This window comes from Haliotis rubra, unplaced genomic scaffold, assembly GCF_003918875.1.
Source record: "Haliotis rubra isolate DU_JTF1 unplaced genomic scaffold, ASM391887v1 Scf458, whole genome shotgun sequence".
Lineage (NCBI taxonomy): Eukaryota > Metazoa > Mollusca > Gastropoda > Lepetellida > Haliotidae > Haliotis > Haliotis rubra.
This window is the reverse complement of record NW_025767144.1, coordinates 351,542-372,009: the sequence shown is the minus strand read 5'-3', so window position 1 is coordinate 372,009 and position 20,468 is coordinate 351,542. Positions and strand designations below refer to the sequence as shown.

General features: G+C 43.8%; 1 protein-coding gene across 1 annotated transcript in view; it reads left to right on the top strand.

Annotated features, from left to right (window-relative positions):
* LOC124290115 (tectonic-2-like) overlaps positions 1-20,468 on the top strand; it is a 45,595-nt gene that overhangs the window by 17,585 nt on the left and 7,542 nt on the right. Inside the window, 9 exon segments of the mRNA XM_046726808.1 lie at positions 3,630-3,729; positions 4,472-4,558; positions 9,959-10,154; positions 14,362-14,489; positions 15,159-15,345; positions 17,679-17,794; positions 18,230-18,480; positions 19,282-20,099; positions 20,267-20,377. Of these exon segments, the coding sequence (XP_046582764.1) occupies positions 3,630-3,729; positions 4,472-4,558; positions 9,959-10,154; positions 14,362-14,489; positions 15,159-15,345; positions 17,679-17,794; positions 18,230-18,480; positions 19,282-20,099; positions 20,267-20,377 (1,994 nt within the window).

The window sequence follows — 20,468 nt, the reverse complement described above, 5'->3', positions numbered from 1 at the left end:
TATACACATCTATGTGATCTTATTGTGGTAAGTAATGGAAGTCATAAGATGATGTTGTGGTACTGAACGCTAAAATTGTGAGTTTTACCGATTCAATTTCTCTTTCACCCTCCTCGGACGGTGTCTGTGGGGTTGTTTCAAGCAGGGGCTGGCCCGATACTAGTCGCTAGACTTTTATTACGGGGTACCTTGGAAATCGTGGCGATGCGCGACTGATTACACTCGTTAAGCTACGCCCTTTCACTTTGTGAAGGTAGTGACTGAACACCACATTGCTCGAATCCCGTCCCTGGGAGCAATTGTGCTTAGTAAGTCAATGGGTTCGAACTAACCCTCGCGACGTAGTAACTTGGTAGTTATTGGCCTACCTTGTAGTTGCTTCCTACGGTTGTTTGGGCATAACACTTAGCTGTTATCGCTTGAATTTCGGTAATCTATGACCCACCTTCCTACCGTGGGATAAGTGCAAGTCGTGAGATAGGATAAGTTTAAAAATTTGAAAATTTTAACTATAAATTGTATATTTATATACTTATCCTATCTCACGCTGATAAAGTCCCTCCCTACCTCCCCACTACATAGATTACCACCGTTCCGGTTTTGTCCTTTTATGGCTCCAAGATCGAGAATGAGTATGTGAGGTGATCACGTGGGTGAGGACTGCGCATGCCTCGTGCTGTCATGGACTAGTGAGCACGACTGACACAGAAGGCACGCACAGCACGGGAGAGGGGCAAGGTAGGCCTTGGAGCAAAGTTTTAATTCGTTTCCACTCATGGTCGAATGAAGAGAGAGAGGTGCAAGTCGTGAGATAGGATAAGTATATAAATATACAATTTATAGTTAAAATTTTCAATAAATGTATTGAATGTAGCACGATCACTCATGAGTATGTTATTCGACAACGCTGATACACATGTATTCTTAAAAACACCCGTGACCATCAGATCATGGTGACCTCTCGTGACATAGTTATCAAATAAAGTAAAAGATGTAGCGTCTTTAAAATGGAATCATAATACTGCTAATTTCATTTAGGCGAATATTTAACAGGTTATGACCTCAAAAGAATCTATAATAACCAGTAATCATAATCAAACCATACCGTCCATGAGTTTAGAGCGTAAAAAAAACCCACAAAAATAAATAAAAATAAATAAATTAAAGCATCACCTGATTGTAGCCCAACATTTACCAGGTTAAGAACCAAAAGACAGTACAACACATGATTGTGAAGCTTCAAAGAAATACCATGCCGCTGACACTGAAAATATAATTACAATACCAGTACTATCAGTGATGGGCTGATATAGCATTAGAAAAAAAACCAAAACAAACAAACAAAAAACAGACAATGCTAATGTCTTAATAATTCACACATCAACTTTTGAGGACACAATGTTAGTCCATAGAAAGTCACAGATCAATATTATAGTCTTTTTCTTTCCTGGTGCCTCCTTAAACGCAGGATTTGATAGACACTTACTTTTGTGCTGTTATTTGAGACCTTTCATCTCGGTGCTCACAGTCACAGACAACACTGATCACGTTCCTCTTTCCATGGGCAAGTGCTATTGTACCATGTGAACACTGACACATAACATTGTGTATTGACACTTTAACACCAATTGTAATTTGACACCTCCACTGTTGGTAACATTCCAACATGGTATTGTATAGTGTGCTACAAACATGCCAATGTGCATGCCACATTATGTAGTTCAAGTGTCACTTTTATATATATTAGCAATAGACAATATGTTCTATCTAAGAGTGAACAGTTATAAACATCATGAAAGGATACTTTGTCATTGTGTTTACAGTTAGTGTGAGAAGAAACATATCCATTTGGTGTTAGTGAGAGTCCTGGATCAGCGAAATTACCATTGTCAGTCTAGTTTGATCACAGACTTCTTGTAAATGGGTCTTTGTAGCGACCTTTTGGAAGCTTTCCGTCCTTGAACTTCACCAGGATGACTCCCCCCGTTACCCAGGTGGATTCTATCTTCCCCTCCTTCACGTCTGGCTTCATTAGCTAGCAGAGCTCTGGTTTTGGTGAGGTCTTCATTAATGAAGATTTTACTGACAGATCGTTGTTTGGTCTTCAGCTTAGACCTACTTGCAAGAAGGTTACGTTTGCTCATATTGCTGACAAACATAACGATGATCGGTCTTGGATGGGACTGGGGCGATGGAGGAAACCTTGGCACTCGATGACTGATATCGATGTCTGTCGGGGACAGGTCAACACCGATAGATTTTCGATATTAAGAACCATCTCATCTGTGTTCTCATCAGCTACCTCTGGGACACCAGTAATTCTGACGTTATTGCGCCGTGAATATTGTTTCATCCTGTCAACTTTGTCATTAAAAGTGATCTTTTTCATCTACTTTGACTTTAAGCTCTGTAACCTGCATTTCGAGCTGTTTATTTTGTTCGAATAGTTGAGATATTTCCTCTCTGAAGGTGGGTTTAATAGCTTCGCCTACTGCTCTGCCGATAACAGAGAGTATCTCATTATTCTGCAGGGCTACAAGTAGCTGTTTTACGAGTTCACTAGTAGGGGATGATTCTTTAAATACAGCTTCTTCTCGATACTCCATATCAGAGACAGACTCTGAGACACTAGCGTTAGTCGAAACTGACATAGTGTTACACTGTCTCTTGGTTTCAAGTTCACTTTCGGGAGACGTAAATACTTCTTCTCTGTTTCATTTAGAAGTATTTGGTGTGTTATCCATAAGTCAACAGAGTAAACACGTGTGCTCGGAAAGTGGACAATATCAGTAATGGAGGTCAATCAATTTCACTGACATTTTAAATCTATCAAATATCTATAAAGTCAATGACCATCCATTCATGACAATTATATATATGATGTAAGTTTTATATATGCACACGTTAGTGACATTTTCGGCTTGCAACCTCCTCTATTTTCTTCGAATATGTTGAAAAACTCACATAGGATTGTGAGAGCTGAGAGCAGCACGTCCAGCCTTGATGACGTCACTAAATTCAGGATGCTGGAAGTACTTGAGGTACTTGAACCAGTAAGTTTTGGTACAAACTGTAACTGAATTAAATACTGAAATGTAAACAGTATGAAAATGCCAGAATTTTTACTTTTCCTTCCGTGATTTACAGGATTCCCTGTACGAATTATTGATTTTCTTCCATGCCAGTTGCTACATGTCCGGCGTTTTGATTGCAGGCGGTCTGAATGTGACAATACCACAGTTTACAGTGGATATCAACGAAAGTAAAGTGACTGTAAGTAGTTGTGTACCATATGTTCTTGTCCAATTGTTGTCACCAGGTTTATGTTATTTATGAACAGTGCTGTCCAGTTTAGCAGTGTTAAAGTACATGAGTTGTATTACCACTGGACTGACTGAAATTTGTTGTACGCTGCTTTTAGCAATATTCCAGCAACATCACGGCAGGGGACACCAGAAATGGGATTCGAACCCCGGGTCTTCAGCATGACCAGCCAACGCTTTAACCCCACCTCTCCTATTACTACTGGAATACATGTTGTATCTTTGCGTGATATATAACAACAGTTCTGTTGTTTCGGCTAAATCACTAGCCACAAGAAACTATTCTGATGGTGTGTATGTTTCTAGGCTCGATACCAGATCACATCACAAGGACCTTTTTCTCAAGTCTCATGCACGGCCAACTCACAGGGCGGGGGCAACCAGTATCTCAGCACTTCATCTGCAGGTGAGACAGAGTGGGGGCAAACAGTATCTCACTGGTACATCTGCAGGTGAGACAGGGCGGGGCAACCAGTATCTCACTGGTACATCTGCAGGTGAGACAGGGCGGGGGCAACCAGTATCTCACTGGTACATCTGCAGGTGAGACAGGGTGGGGCAACCAGTATCTCACTGCTACATCTGCAGGTGTGACAAGGTGGGGGCAACCAATATCTTAATGCCACATCTGTAGGTGAGACAGGGTGGGGCAACCATTATCTTAATGCCACATCTGCAGGTGAGACAGGGTTGGGGCAACCATTATCTTAATGCCACATCTGCAGGTGAGACAGGGTTGGGGGCAACCATTATCTTAATGCCACATCTGTAGGTGAGACAGGGTTGGGGCAACCAATATCTTAATGCCACATCTGTAGGTGAGACAACGGTTTGGGCAACCAGTATCTTAATGCCACATCTGTAGGTGAGACAGGGTTGGGGCAACCAGTATCTTAATGTGCATCTGTAGGTGAGACAGGGCGGGCAACAGTATCTTAATGCCACATCTGCAGGTGAGACAGGGCGGGGAGACAGGCGGGGGGTCAATTGAAGTCATGATTAGAATTGAATTTATTTCTTCACGAGTGTGATTTTTCCAGCATCCAGATAATTTTTTTTAGCAATATTTTCCAATTTCATTTGAAAGCTTTTTCAAGTCGATGTGAGCAAATGCCTCTTGTATTCACGAGTCCATGATCTGTTGACAGATACCACTTCAACAGTGTTCTCCCAGAGTGTTGGGAAGGTCACCCTTCTCCCGGTCATCAATCCAGCCTACTTCCAGCTCATTCAAGGTAACTCAGAGCAATACTGACTGACCACTACAGGGTATGCTGATACTTGTATGGTGGTACTTGTAGGGTATGCTGATACTTGTATGGTGCCGGTAATTTCTTGTAGGGTATGCTGATACTTGTATGGTGCCGGTACTTGTAGGGTATGCTGATACTTGTATGGAGCCTTTACTTGTAGGGTATACTGATACTTGTATGGAGCCTTTACTTGTAGGGTATGCTGATACTTGTATGGTGCGGGTACTTGTAGGGTATGCTGATACTTGTATGGTGCCGGGTACTTGTAGGGTATGCTGATACTTGTATGGTGCGGCACTTGTAGGGTATGCTGATACTTGTATGGTGCCGGTACTTTGTAGGGTATGCTGATACTTGTATGGGCCGGTACTTTGTAGGGGTATACTGATACTTGTATGATGCCTTTACTTGTAGGGTATGCTGATACTTGTATGGAGCCTTTACTTGTAGGGTATACTGATACTTGTATGGTGCCCTTGACTTGTAGGGTATACTGATACTTGTATGGAGCCTTTACTTGTAGGGGGCATGCTGATACTTGTATGGAGCCTTTACTTGTAGGGTATACTGATACTTGTATGGAGCCTTTGGTTGTAGGGTATGCTGATACTTGTATGGAGCCGGTACTTGTAGGGTATGCTGATACTTGTATGGAGCCTTTACTTGTAGGGTATACTGATACTTGTATCATGCCTTTACTTGTAGGGTATGCTGATACTTGTATGGTGCCGGTACTTGTAGGGTATGCTGATACTTGTATGGTGCCTTTACTTGTAGGATATACTGATACTTGTAGGGTATACTGATACTTTATGGTGCCCTTTACTTGTAGGGCATGCTGATACTTGTAGGGTATGCTGATACTTGTATGGTGCCTTTACTTTGTAGGGTATGCTGATACTTGTAGGGTATACTGATACTTGTATGGAGCCTTTACTTGTAGGGCATGCTGATACTTGTATGGAGCCTTTACTTGTAGGGCATGCTGATACTTGTATGGTGCCTTTACTTGTAGGGCATGCTGATACTTGTATGGTGCCTTTACTTGTAGGGTATGCTGATACTTGTATGGTGCCTTTACTTGTAGGGTATACTGATACTTGTATGGTGCCTGTACTTGTAGGGTATGCTGATACTTGTATGGTGCCTTTACTTGTAGGGTATGCTGATACTTGTATGGTGCCGGTACTTGTAGGGTATGCTGATACTTGTATGGTGCCTTTAACTGTAGGGTATGCTGATACTTGTATGGAGCCTTTAACTGTAGGGTATGCTGATACTTGTATGGTGCCTTTACTTGTAGGGCATGCTGATACTTGTATGGTGCCTTTACTTGTAGGGGCATGCTGATACTTGTATGGTGCCTTTTACTTGTAGGGTATGCTGATACTTACTTGTATGGAGCTGATTTAATTTGTAGGGCATGCTGATACTTGTATGGAGCCTTTACTTTGTAGGGTATACTGATACTTGTATGGTGCGGGTACTTGTAGGGTATGCACTGATACTTGTATGGTGCCTTTAACTGTAGGGCATGCTGATACTTGTATGGAGCCTTTTAACTGTAGGGTATGCTGATACTTGATGTGGTGCCTACTTGTAGGGTATGTTGATACTTTTGTATGGCACCTTAGTCTGTAGGGTATGCTGATACTCTGTATGGTGCCTTTACTTGTAGGGTATGTTGATACTCTGTATGGTAACCTTTACCTGTAGGGTATGCTGATACCTTGTATGGTGCCTTTACTTGTAGGGTATGCTGATACTCTGTATGGGTAGCCTTTTACTTGTAGGGTATGTTGATACTTTGTATGGAGCCTTTAACCTGTAGGGTATGTTGATACTTGTAGGGTGCCCTAACCTGTAGGGTATGCTGATACTTGTATGGTGCCTTTACTTGTAGGGTATGCTGATACTTGTGGCGGAGCCTTTACCTGTAGGGCATACTCGATACTTGTATGGAGCCTTTAACTTGTAGGGTGATACTGATACTTGTGCTTGGTGCGGTACTTGTAGGGTATGCTGATAATTTGTATGGAGCCTGGTGCTTGTAGGGGCCATGCTGATACTTGTATGGTGCCCGGTACTTGTAGGGTATGCTGATACTTGTATGGTGCCTTTACTTGTAGGGATATGCTGATACTTGTATGGTGCCTTGGCGGGGTATTGACTTGTAGGACCTTACCTGTAGGAGACAATTGCGGTATACTGATACTTGTATGGGGTATACCTGATGCCTGCAGGATGGAGCCTTTACTTGTAGGGTATGCTGATACTTGTATGGTTTTAGCCTGCTGATACTTGTAGGGTAGGGTACTGACCTTGTATGGAATGCCTTACTTGTAGGGTATGCTGACACTTGATGGAAGACCTACTTGTCAGGGTATAATTGATGCTTGTATTTGTATGGAGCCTTAATTTGTAGGGCATGCTGGATACTTGTATGGAGCCTTTAAGCTTGTAGGGTATACTGATACTTGTATGGAGCCTTTACTTGTAGGGGTATGTGCTTGTATAACCCGGTTTGTAGGGTATGCTATGCTTGTATGGAGCCTTTACTTGTAGGGTATACTGATACTTGTATCCATGCCTTTACTTGTAGGGTAATACTGATACTTGTATGGCGCGATGCTCTTGCCTTTACTTGTAGGAATTAATACACTGATACTTGTAGAGGTGCTCTGATACTTTAGGGTGCGGTTTGCTTGTAGGACGTGCGCACTAATGCTTGTAGGGTATGCTGATACTTGTATGGTGCCTTTACTTGTAGGGTAGCATGCTGCTTGTAGAGTATACTGACATGTATGGAGGGAACTTGCTTGTAAGGGCATGCTGATGGTAATGGCATGGACTTGTAGAGAATGCTGATACTTGTATGGATTGAAGGTGCCTTGGTATGGAAGGTGCTGATAAGGAATATGAATGGATACTTGGGTAATGGGTGATACTTGCATGGTGCTCCTAATTTGTAGGGTATGCCGATACTTGTATGGTGGTGCCTTACTTGTAGGGTATTGATACTGATGGAGCTTACTGTGTGGTGCGTTTGGTTGATACTTGTAGGAGTATTTGCTGATACTTGTATGGTGCCGGTACTTTGTAGGGTATGCTGATGCTTGTATGGCGCCTTTAACCTGTAGGGTATGCTGATACTTTGTATGGAGCCTTTACTTGTAGGGTATGCTGATACTTGTATGGTGCCTTTACTTGCTTGTAGGGTATGCTGATACTTGTATGGTGCCTTTACTTGTAGGGTATGCTGATACTTGTATGGTGCCTTTACTTTGTAGGGTATACTCCGATGCTTGTATGGAGCCTTTAATTTGTAGGGTATGCTGATACTTTTGTAATGGAGCCTTTACTTGTAGGGTATACTGATACTTGTATGGTGCCGGTACTTGTAAGGCATATGCTGATAATTTTGTATGGTGCCGGCCTGCCACTGTAGGGTATGCTGATACTTGTATGGGCTTACCTTTAACCGTAGGGGGTATGCTGATATACTTGTATGGTGCCTTTACTCTAGGGTATGTTGATACTTTGTATGGCAACCTTTACCTTGTAGGGTATGCTGATACTTGTATGGCGCCTTTACTTGTGCAGGGTATGCTTGATAATTGTATGGCACCTTTACCCGTGTAGGATTTACTTCGACACTTAGTATTTGGTGCCTTTAATTTGCAGGGCATTGATACCAGTATGGAGCCTTTACTTTTGTGGCAAGGGCATGCTTTGGGGTATACCTGCTTGTATGGAGCCCGGTTAACCGTAGGGCGTATGTTGATAATTTGGGCAAATCTTTACCCAGGGTAATGCTGATAATTTCGTATGGCGCCCTTTACTTTTGCGCTGGTATGCTGATACTTGCATGGTTGCCTTTAATTGTAGGGTACGCTGATACTTATGGGGTAATGCTGATACTTTATGTATGGTGCCCGATCCTTAGCCAGGGCATGCTGATACCTTGTATGGATGCCGGCATATCAGGGTAATACGCTGATACTTTGCTTATGGCAGCCCTTTACTTTGTAGGGTACGCTGCCGATACCTGTATGGCGCCTTTACTCCAGGGTATGCTGATACCTTGTAGGGCATGCTGATACCCTGTATGGTGCCCTGATCTTGCAGGGTACATGCTGATACTTTGTATGGCACCCTTTACCTGGTAGGGCATAATGATACTTGTAATGGAGCCCTTTAACTGTAGGGTGGCAGGCTGATACTTGTATGGTATGGCCTTTAATTTGTAGGCGTATGTTGATACTTTGTATGGCAATCTCACCTGTAAAACGCCGATACCCGATGGCACCTTTACTAGGCATGCTGATAATTTGTATGGCACCTTTACCTGTAGGGTACGCTGATACTTGTATGGGCACCTCAACCCGTAGGGCATGCTGATACTTGTTATGGCGCCTTTACCTTGTAAGGGCATGTGCTGATACCCCTTGTATGGCACCTTTACCCGTAGGGCATATGCTGATACTTTGTATGGTGCCCTTTACTTGTAGGGTATGCTGATACTTGTATGGCGCCTTTACCCGTGGTAGGGTATGCTGATAATTTGTAGGCGCATGCTGATACTTGTATGGTGCCTTTCCTTGTAGGGTACGCTGATAATTTGTATGGTAGCCTTTACTCTGTAGGGCATGCTGATACCTTTGTATGGCACCTTTACCTGTAGGGTATGCTGATACTTGTATGGGAGCCTTTAACTCTGTAGGGTACAGCTGATACCTGTATGGTGCCTTTACCTGTAGGGTATGTTGATAATTTGCATGGTGCCCGGCACTTGTAGGGTATGCTGATACCTGTAAGTGGAGCCTTTACTTGTAAGGTATGCTGATACCTGTATGGTGCCTTTACTTTGTAGGGTATGCTGATACTTGTATGGTACCTTTACCCGTAGGGTATGCTGATACTGTAGGGTACCTTTACTTGTAGGGTATGCTGATACTTGTATGGTACCTTTACCTTAGGGTATGCTGATACTTGTATGGCACCTTTACCTGTAGTAAGGTATGCTGATACTTGTATGGTACCTTTACCCGTAGGGTATGCTGATACTTGTATGGTGCCTTTACTTGTAAGGGTATGCTGATACTTGCATGGTAATTCCTTTACCTGTAGGGTATGCTGATACTTGTATGGTGCCTTTACTTGTAGGGTATACTGATACTTGTATGGTGCCTTTACTTGTAGGGTATGCTGATACTTGTATGGTGCCTGTACTTGTAGGGTATGCTGATACTTGTATGGTGCCTTTACTTGTAGGGTATACTGATACTTGTATGGTGCCTGTACTTGTAGGGTATACTGATACTTGTATGATGCCTGTACTTGTAGGGTATGCGGATACTTGTATGGTGCCTGTACTTGTAGGGTATGCTGACGCTAGATGCGGGTGTATCAGCTGACAATGGCATCAGTTTTGAGTGTCAGGCTGTTGTCGCAGACAGCATGACCCAAGCCCTTCAGCTGATTCAAACACCTCTGTGCAACTTCACAACAGCGAACGCCACAACCACGCCTGTAGCAACATCACCACCAACGACTACGCCAGCAACAAGTCCTCCAAGTCAGTGTCTTTTGTTTCTCTGATCTGAAGGATGAAATAGTATGTCTTCATGATGACATGCATCGCTATTCATGTAAGGGCTGCGAGGTAGCCCTGTAGTTAAAGCGCTTGCTCGCTCACATTATCATTATTTAAAAAGTTGTGGGCAACAGTCGTCCCAGCTGTCTATGGTGTTGCAGTTGACTAGGTAGAGCTGCATCCCACAGAATGTGTGGGACCTGTATTCTGGGTTTGAATCCAGATTATGTTTCCAGATTTGTCAGGACCAAACTCTTCATGTAACATATGTCATATTTGGGATTACACTTTCTTAGTAAAGCACAAATTCTAGCACTTTTGAGTTGAGCCCCATCCGAGATTCAACTCACACCCTCAGAGTCAGGCACTACCATCGATATGACCGCCTATAAGCCCATCCCATGTATAAGCCGACCCCCAAACTTGACCCTCAAAATCAGTGTCAAAATCATATCTCTCATGGATAGGCCGACCCCTGCGATGGTCGCGCCAACAGAGACCAGAGTACCCGGTAAATATGTTCCATCAACGACCAGAGACACCATTACGAGAATATTACATAATAAAGATTATCGGTGTTTGTTTACCTTTTTTAACGATCACTGCTTGCATCAACAACGAGACACCATTTGGAAAGTGGATATACAGCGTAAGTGTTGGTGAGAATATTACATAAAGATTACCGTGTTTGTTTACCTTTTTAACGATCACTGCTTGCATCAACAACGAGACACCCTTTGGAAAGTGGATATACAGCGTAAGTGTTGGTGAGAATATTACATAAAGATTACCGTGTATTGTGGCAACATGTGTTTGTGTTCCTTTTTATATCCCGACGATCACTGCTTGCATCAACAACGAGACGCCATTTTGTGAAATCGGTGAGTATGGAAATGTGAACCCAAGAGAAAAAGTACCATCGGTAAATAAAAACTGAAGTCAACTTTTGTTTCAAAATATATTATTTAAGTGTTTATATTTCATCTATATATATATATATGACAATAAGAAAAATAGTCCACTAACAATAAACACTTTTTGCAAGAGAGTTCTTATATTTTCACAAGTCATCGGCCGTAAACCCATCAAATTCCGTGTCACTGTCCTCGCCAGCCAGTTCTGTCCACGCTAATTCGTTGGTTGTATCATCGTAGTAATCATCCAGATTGTCACAAGTTAACACATCGTCTTCTTCTTTTCGGTTTTTGGACGTCAGAAATTCAAAACAAAGCATCGCCCTAAAACAACGGTAAGCAAACAAACTCCTCACCGTATGTGACGTCACAGGAAACAGCTGATTGCTGGCACATGTCATTTTGCAAATGGCGACCGGACTCGTTGTTGTGGTGTTTTTGTGACTTCAAATAGGTAGGTACGATAAATGTCATGCTGATTAATATGTAATAATATGTTGAAATAATGAAAACGTACAGGTTAATATGTATTTTATTCATCATTCACAACATAAACGCTGTAATCGTGGCAAACATCCTGGCAGATATATCGGTAACCTCATCATGGCAGGGCACTGGCGAGCTGAAAAATATTTCCGTGAAATTGTATCTCATAGATAAGACGACCCCCTTCTAAAGACATATATTTTGGGTCCTCAAAATTCGGCTTATAGACGGTCATATATTTAAATTGCCAGAACACAAAGGTACATATCTCTATAGTACAGCCGCTTAACCTCCGGCCACCTACCGCGGAAGTCACGGTAGCTGAGCTGCCGGTTAGGCAGCTGACTTTGTGTGCTGGCGATTAGGTGCCTGGTTCTGAGGGTGTGAGTTGGAATCCCGGATGGGGCTCAACTCAAAAAGTACTAGAATTTGTACTTTACTAAGAAAGTGTTATTCCAAATATAACACATGTTACGCTTGACCACTTTCTAAATGACATTGTGTAATGAAACCCTTCATGTAAACATCATGAGAATCTGCTGAATTGAAATTTGTGTGATTAATCTAATGTAGAAATGTATATGGTTCAAACATAAGTTTCTATCTGCATAATTCTGCATACTGCCTATAGTTGCCTCATTGTTACTTGTTTAGGGGCGCGCTCATAATTTATGGCTAGGGTTGGGGATGGGGGTGGGGTTGATTTTAAAGGGGGTCACCCATTTTGTTCTGGGAGGTATGGGGGTCATCCATTTTGTACACATATAGATTGGACAGTTGAGCCCTGACTTACATTAAAGTGTAAAGTTTAGCATCATCCTTATGGTTTGATGTGCAAGTAGTGACATTATTTGTGATACAACTGAAAAAATGTCAATATTAAAAAATAATTCACTAACCTTTGTTACAGCACTGTTATTATATTGAAGGCCATGACTGATTCATGTCAATACTTATTGCTATCATTCATTATTTATGTATTATTTTTTCCAATCTCACCAACCCTGGCAACAAACAATGGGTAAGAGTGACAAGATGGTGATAGATAGAAGTCAGCCTCATTAACTGTAGCACGTTTGTTGTCGTTTCACCTGTTGCTCACCAAATCATTTTGAGATACTAGATGTGTTTTTAGATGGAATCTGTTTAGTATCAAGCTGTATGTGGTGTTAGTGTCTGTTTTCACCTCTCAGTTAAAGAATCATCCCACTTTGTACTCAAGTCACTCTATCACTGTGTACAATGAAATGGCAGGTATTGTATCGTGTCATGTTGGGCTCAGTTGTTGTGTTGGCAGTACTAGACTGACTAAACACATATGCTTCATTCACAATTGATTATGTAATGCATGGGGTATATAGTCCATGCCTCGTCCATCCATAATCATTTTGTTTCCAGAGCATAACTCGAAAACCATTCATTGTGTATCATTTCAGACTGGTCTATTGAATGTTGTAGACTTAGGATAGTTAGTTTCCTGGTGCCCACTGCAGTGTATCATTTCAGACTGGTCTATTGAATGTTGTAGACTTAGGATAGTTAGTTTCCTGGTGCCCACTGCAGTGTATCATTTCAGACTGGTCTATTGAATGTTGTAGACTTAGGATAGTTAGTTTCCTGGTGCCCACTGCAGTGTATCATTTCAGACTGGTCTATTGAATGTTGTAGACTTAGGATAGTTAGTTTCCTGGTGCCCACTGCAGTGTATCATTTCAGACTGGTCTATTGAATGTTGTAGACTTAGGATAGTTAGTTTCCTGGTGCCCACTGCAGTGTATCATTTCAGACTGGTCTATTGAATGTTGTAGACTTAGGATAGTTAGTTTCCTGGTGCCCACTTTCAGTGTATCATTTCAGACTGGTCTATTGAATGTTGAATGTTGAGACTTAGGATAGTTAGTTTCCTGCTGCCCACTCCAGTGTATCATTTCAGACTGGTCTATTGAATGTTGTAGACTTACGATAGTTAGTTTCCTGGTGCCCACTCTAGTGTATCATTTCAGACTGGTCTATTGAATGTTGTAGACTTACGATAGTTAGTTTCCTGGTGCCCACTCTAGTGTATCATTTCAGACTGGTCTATTTGAATGTTGTAATGTTGTAGACTTTCAGGATAGTTAGTTTCCTGGTGCCCACTGCAGTGTATCATTTCAGACTGGTCTATTGAATGTTGTAGACTTACGATAGTTAGTTTCCTGGTGCCCACTGTAGTGTATCATTTCAGACTGGTCTATTGAATGTTGTAGACTTACGATAGTTAGTTTCCTGGTGCCCACTGTACTGTATCATTTCAGACTGGTCTATTGAATGTTGTAGACTTAGGATAGTTAGTTTCCTGGTGCCGGGTTAGAATTGGTCTTCAGCAACCCATGCTTGTCATAACAGGTGACTAACAGGATCAGGTGGTCAGGCTCGCTGACTTGGTTGACACATGTCATCGTATCCAATGGCATAGATCGATGCTCATGCTATTGATCACTCACTGGCTTGTCTGGTCCAGACTCGATTATTTACAGACCGCCTCCTTATAGCTGGAATATTGCTGAGTGCGGTGTTAAACGACGGACCAGCCAACCAACTGTAAGCCTTATCATTAATGTACTTTTTTCCCACAATTTCCAGGTACTAGTATCTGCTCATATGTGGTTTATTTATCCCTGACCAGTGAATCCATATTCTACCCGTTATCATTCTCAACTCCCTGGGGATCATACAGCCCAGGCTGCGGTATCCGATGATGTGTGGCATCATGTGTTAGCTTGTCCTGACATTTAATGCTATACTTGCAGCCACTGACAACTCCACCACCGACCCAAATGCAACTACAACAACACCATCGACGCCAACTACTACACCCATCCCTGTAGACCTGTCATCACCATGGAAACCAGACGAACCCTCATTCACCTTTACAAATGTAAGGAAAAGCGGTTTGAACAGTGTCCTGCTTATGTAACTTTCAATGTGAAGAAAACTAGAATAATGTTTTTACTGAGAATTTTGCATTTTGATTAAATTATTACATGGCATAATAAATATGTATTTATTCAGTGAGATTTAATGGAATCCCTTCACCTGCTGTATAGTTTGACCCTGCAGATTATGTGTTGTACTTTGTGGACATCAAAAATGATGTAATTCATCACTGTTTCTTATGCAGAATATTTACACAGTGGAATATTTCTAACAGTGGCTCGCTCACTCACTCACTCACTCACTCACTCACTCACTCACTCACTCACTCACTCACTCACTCACTCACTCTCTCTCTCTCTCACCCACTCACTCACTCACTCACTCACTCTCTCTCTCACCCACCCACCCACTCACTCACTCACTCACTCACTCACTCACTCACTCACTCACTCACTCACTCACTCACTCACTCTCTCACCCACCCACCCACCAACCCTCACTCCTCACTCACTCACTCACTCACTCACTCACTCACTCACTCACTCACTCATCCATTCACCCATTCACTCACCCATTCACTCACCCACCCACCCATTCACTCACCCACCCATTCACTCACCCACCCATTCACTCACCCTTTCACTCACCATCATATCTCATTCCATTCCAGAGAGGTCAGACATACAAGACAGTGACTGTCCGACGTGAGCGGGCGGTTATCGCCCCGGTAACCGAGTTAGTTGTACTGACCTGTTGTGTGAGGGACAGTACACCCAAGTACACGGGGATGGCCGCCGCTATGCTGACTGCAAACGACCTCAGCCCTGACTTCTGCTCCAACTGCACCGGGGGACCATGTAAGCACCAACTACATCATTGTCAGCATTTTATCATCATTGCTTTTTATGCAATCATAGCTTGATCTGCGCATTTGCAATTTCCAGAGAATGGACTGTGCTCAAAGCATTATGTTGTGCAGGTTTTGCATCCAGTGGTTTTTGGTTTGAATCCCAGATTTGACACGCTGATGTTTCAGCGTCGGGCAATGTGGGCTCGGAGAGGTAGGTAGTTGATAATATTGACTGATGTTTCAGCGTCCGACAGTGTGGCTCGGAGAGGTCGGTAGTTGATAATATTGACTGATGTTTCAGCGTCGGGCAGTGTGGGCTCGGAGAGGGTGGTAGTTGATAATATTGACTGATGTTTCAGCATCGGGCAGTGTAGTTGATCTGATGGTGTCGGTCAATGGTAGCTGATAATATTGACTGATGTTTCAGTGTCGGGCAGTGTGGGCTCGGAGAGGGTGGTAGCTGATAATATTGACTGATGTTTCAGTGTCGGGCAATGTGGGCTCGGAGAGGTCGGTAGTTGATAATATTGACTGATGTTTCAGCATCGGGCAGTGTGGGCTCGGAGAGGGTGGTAGTTGATAATATTGACTGATGTTTCAGCATCGGGCAGTGTGGGCTCGGAGAGGGTGGTAGTTGATAATATTGACTGATGTTTCAGCATCGGGCAGTGTGGGCTCGGAGAGGGTGGTAGTTGATAATATTGACTGATGTTTCAGCATCGGGCAGTGTGGGCTCGGAGAGGGTGGTAGTTGATAATATTGACTGATGTTTCAGCATCGGGCAGTGTGGGCTCGGAGAGGGTGGTAGTTGATAATATTGACTGATGTTTCAGCATCGGGCAGTGTGGGCTCGAGAGGGTGGTAGTTGATAATATTGACTGATGTTTCAGCGTCGGGCAGTGTGGGCTCGGAGAGGGGTGGTAGTTGATAATATTGACTGATGTTTCAGCATCGGGCAGTGTGGCTTTCGGAGAGGGTGGTAGTTGATAATATTGACTGATGTTTCAGCGTCGGGCAGTGTGGGCTCGGAGAGGGTGGTAGTTGATAATATTGACTGATGTTTCAGCATCGGGCAGTGTGGGCTCGGAGAGGGTGGTAGTTGATAATATTGACTGATGTTTCAGCGTCGGGCAGTGTGGGCTCGGAGGGTGGTAGTTGATAATATTGACTGATGTTTCAGCATCGGGCAGTGTGGGCTCGGAGAGGTCAGTAGTTGATAATATTGACTGATGTTTCAGCATCGGGCAGTGTGGGCTCGGAGAGGGTGGTAGTTGATAATATTGACTGATGTTTCAGCGTCGGGCAGTGTGGGCTCGGAGAGGGTGGTAGTTGATAATATTGACTGATGTTTCAGCATCGGGCAGTGTGGGCTCGGAGAGGGTGGTAGCTGATAATATTGACTGATGTTTCAGCGTCGGGCAGTGTGGGCTCGGAGAGGGTGGTAGTTGATAATATTGACTGATGTTTCAGCATCGGGCAGTGTGGGCTCGGAGAGGTCAGTAGTTGATAATATTGACTGATGTTTCAGCGTCGGGCAGTGTGGGCTCGGAGAGGGTGGTAGTTGATAATATTGACTGATGTTTCAGCGTCGGGCAGTGTGGGCTCGGAGAGGGTGGTAGCTGATAATATTGACTGATGTTTCAGCGTCGGGCAGTGTGGGCTCGGAGAGGGTGGTAGTTGATAATATTGACTGATGTTTCAGCGTCGGGCAGTGTGGGCTCGGAGAGGGTGGTAGTTGATAATATTGACTGATGTTTCAGCGTCGGGCAATGTGGGCCTCGAGAGAGGGTGGTAGTTGATAATGTTGACTGATGTTTCAGCCTCGGGCAGTGTGGGCTCGGAGAGGGTGGTAGCTGATAATATTGACTGATGTTTCAACGTCGGGCAGTGTGGGCTCGGAGAGGTCGGTAGTTGATAATATTGACTGATGTTTCAGCGTCGGGCAGTGTGGGCTCGGAGAGGTCAGTAGCTGATAATATTGACTGATGTTTCAGTGTCGGGCAATGTGGGCTCGGAGAGGGTGGTAGTTGATAATATTGACTGATGTTTCAGCGTCGGGCAGTGTGGGCTCGGAGAGGGTGGTAGTTGATAATGTTGACTGATGTTTCAGCCGGGCAGTGTGGGCTCGGAGAGGGTGGTAGTTGATAATATTGACTGATGTTTCAGCGTCGGGCAGTGTGGGCTCGGAGAGGGTGGTAGTTGATAATGTTGACTGATGTTTCAGCGTCGGGCAGTGTGGGCTCGGAGAGGGTGGTAGTTGATAATGTTGACTGATGTTTCAGCCTCGGGCAGTGTGGGCTCGGAGAGGGTGGTAGCTGATAATATTGACTGATGTTTCAGCGTCGGGCAGTGTGGGATCGGAGAGGGTTATACAGAACCCCAGCTTTGTGGAGGTGGCACCATGTCCCTGTGACCTGACCTACTCCGTCTGTGACATCAACTGCTGCTGCGATGCGGTGAGTCAGTGTAACCATTCCCTGTTTTCTCAGCAGTCTCATCATATGACAAACAACTAGGTAAACAGCTCAGGAGCCCGTTCCACAAAGCGATCGTAGCGCTACGACTGTCGTAAGTCTAGGTTGAAGTATGGGAGTTACGATCATCTTAGCGCTATGATCGTTTTGTGGAATGGCACCCAGAGGGTCATGTTCAGTGACTTTAAGTGTCAACATACCCTATGGAGTGGATTGACAATATCAATCACTGATTTGTTTGGTCCAGACTCAGTTATTTACTGCCCATCATGTAAGAGCACGAACATGACTGACTGAAATAGGTATTTATAATACATAAGATTATTTTCAGCGGAAAAAAAAGATTATAATGTACATTTTCCATGTATATTATTATCAACGTAATTAAAAGATTCATGAAAACATTTTGCTCTACAGGACTGCACAGCTGACAAGCGAAACACATTCAGCTACTGTCTGCCCGGTCCATACGGAGGCCAAGGCTCTGTGACACCATTTCGCAGCTGTTACTCTAACCACACCTTGAAAGAAGACTGGTTCCCGATGATGTGTGTGGAGTTTGAGACTAATGCCCTCCTAGGGCTGTTCTATGGCAACACAGCAGCAGTGAAGACAGACACAGCCTTCAACACCCGGCTGTCAGAGCAGACGGCAACATACTCCTACAGGTACAGTCTGCTGTCTCCCTCTGGTTAGAACAGGACAGCCCTACTGGTACACCTATGTGACTTGATCTGGTTAGAACAGAACAGCCCTCCTGGTACACCTATGTGACTCGATCTGGTTAGAACAGGACAGCCCTACTGGTACACCTATGTGACTCGATCTGGTTAGAACAGGACAGCCCTACTGCTACACCTATGTGACTTGATCTAGTTAGAACAGGACAGCCCTACTGGTACACCTATGTGACTTGATCTAGTTAGAACAGGACAGCCCTACTGGTACACCTATGTGACTTGATCTAGTTAGAACAGGACAGCCCTACTGGTACACCTATGTGACTCGATCTAGTTAGAACAGGACAGCCCTACTGTTACACCTATGTGATCTGGTTAGAACAGGACAGCCCTACTGCTACACGTATGTGACTTGATCTAGTTAGAACAGGACAGCCCTACTGGTACACCTATGTGACTTGATCTAGTTAGAACAGGACAGCCCTACTGGTACACCTATGTGACTCGATCTAGTTAGAACAGGACAGCCCTACTGGTACACGTATGTGACTCAATCTGGTTAGAACAGGACAGTGTGAATTGGTTGATTACGTCATCATAATATTAACCAATGGTTTGTCTGGCCCAGATGTAATTATTCACTAACCCAGCCCAGATTCTTTATTCTTCTGTGATGTTTCTAGAATTAATAAATAAATTGTTCCCTTTTGATTGATGTCTCCACACAGTCATAAATAAAGTCTAAATTGTTTAAAGAATTCACTCCTTGACAAGATGTTTTTGTTGCAGGGAGACAGAGCGTCGATTCACTGACCCTAATTCGGGTCTGGTTGGGTACAAGGAAGGTGCCAATATCCGGACCAGAAGGGGGGACCTTCCCTCCTCCCCCAGAGGTGTGCTAACCCTTCCAGCAAGGTCCATGGGAGGGGCATGCCTCAACGTCGTGCCAGTCCGTTTCCAGCAGGACAGATCATCTGACTGCGTGCACAACAACGTCCGCAGCATGTGCACAGCAGACTCCATGCTCAGTGCCAGGATGTACGCAGAGATGACATCAACGACTCACCCTCCCTGTCCAGAGGCATATCGAATTCTTGAGACCTATGGTGGAACAATTGCCAATACATATGTCAGTTATTACTGTGATGTTAACGATGCGAGCTATGTAAAATCATCTGTAAAATACAGCGATTTGGTCAGTCCAACAGTGTCATGGACATTTCAACAAGAATTGAACACAGAAAACTGTAGCTTGCCGTGTAGTGAACCCGCTTGCCTACAGTACAATCAAGATCAGGAGAATGTGAAGTCACTTCCTCCACGTTGCCCATGGGATGATGGTTATACTCGACCACTAGTTCCGTCGCTTGTAGCAAATGTTTGCAACAATGTAGTAGTGGATGTTCGCTACAGTTTCACCTGGTCTGGTCAGCGTATCATTAATTTGAATGCCACAGTGATTTTAGCACCGATTGCGTTAGGTGTCAACCCACCAAGTCTGACTCAGAGTTTTGATGTGAAATTTAAGCATGAAATGGCCATCCAGAGTGACAGCTCTGACAACTACGAAAACCAAACAGGGGCCTTTGACCGATCTGGAAAACCAGGTGATAATTTAGACAAAATCTTGTCAGCTAAAAGTTTCAACTGAAACAAAATACAGACTTCATGGTTGTATAAATGGTCAAGTTTTGATAATACACCCACTCACTCACCCAAGCCACCCATCAACCCTCCCACCCACTCACTCACTCACTCACTGTTGTGTTTCCAGGATATGACTATGGTAAACCGTTAATCAGTGGGTGTCCTGTCAATGATGCCTCGTCCAGCCTTCTGTATGTCGATCGGAACACCAGCCGACAGATGTCCGTGTTTCAGACAGGTGGGTAAAACCTTTGTGGAGAAGCGTGTGTGTCCTAAGCATGCGAGTACCAGGCAGGCAGCAACAGCAACATCTGTATATATGGCATTCG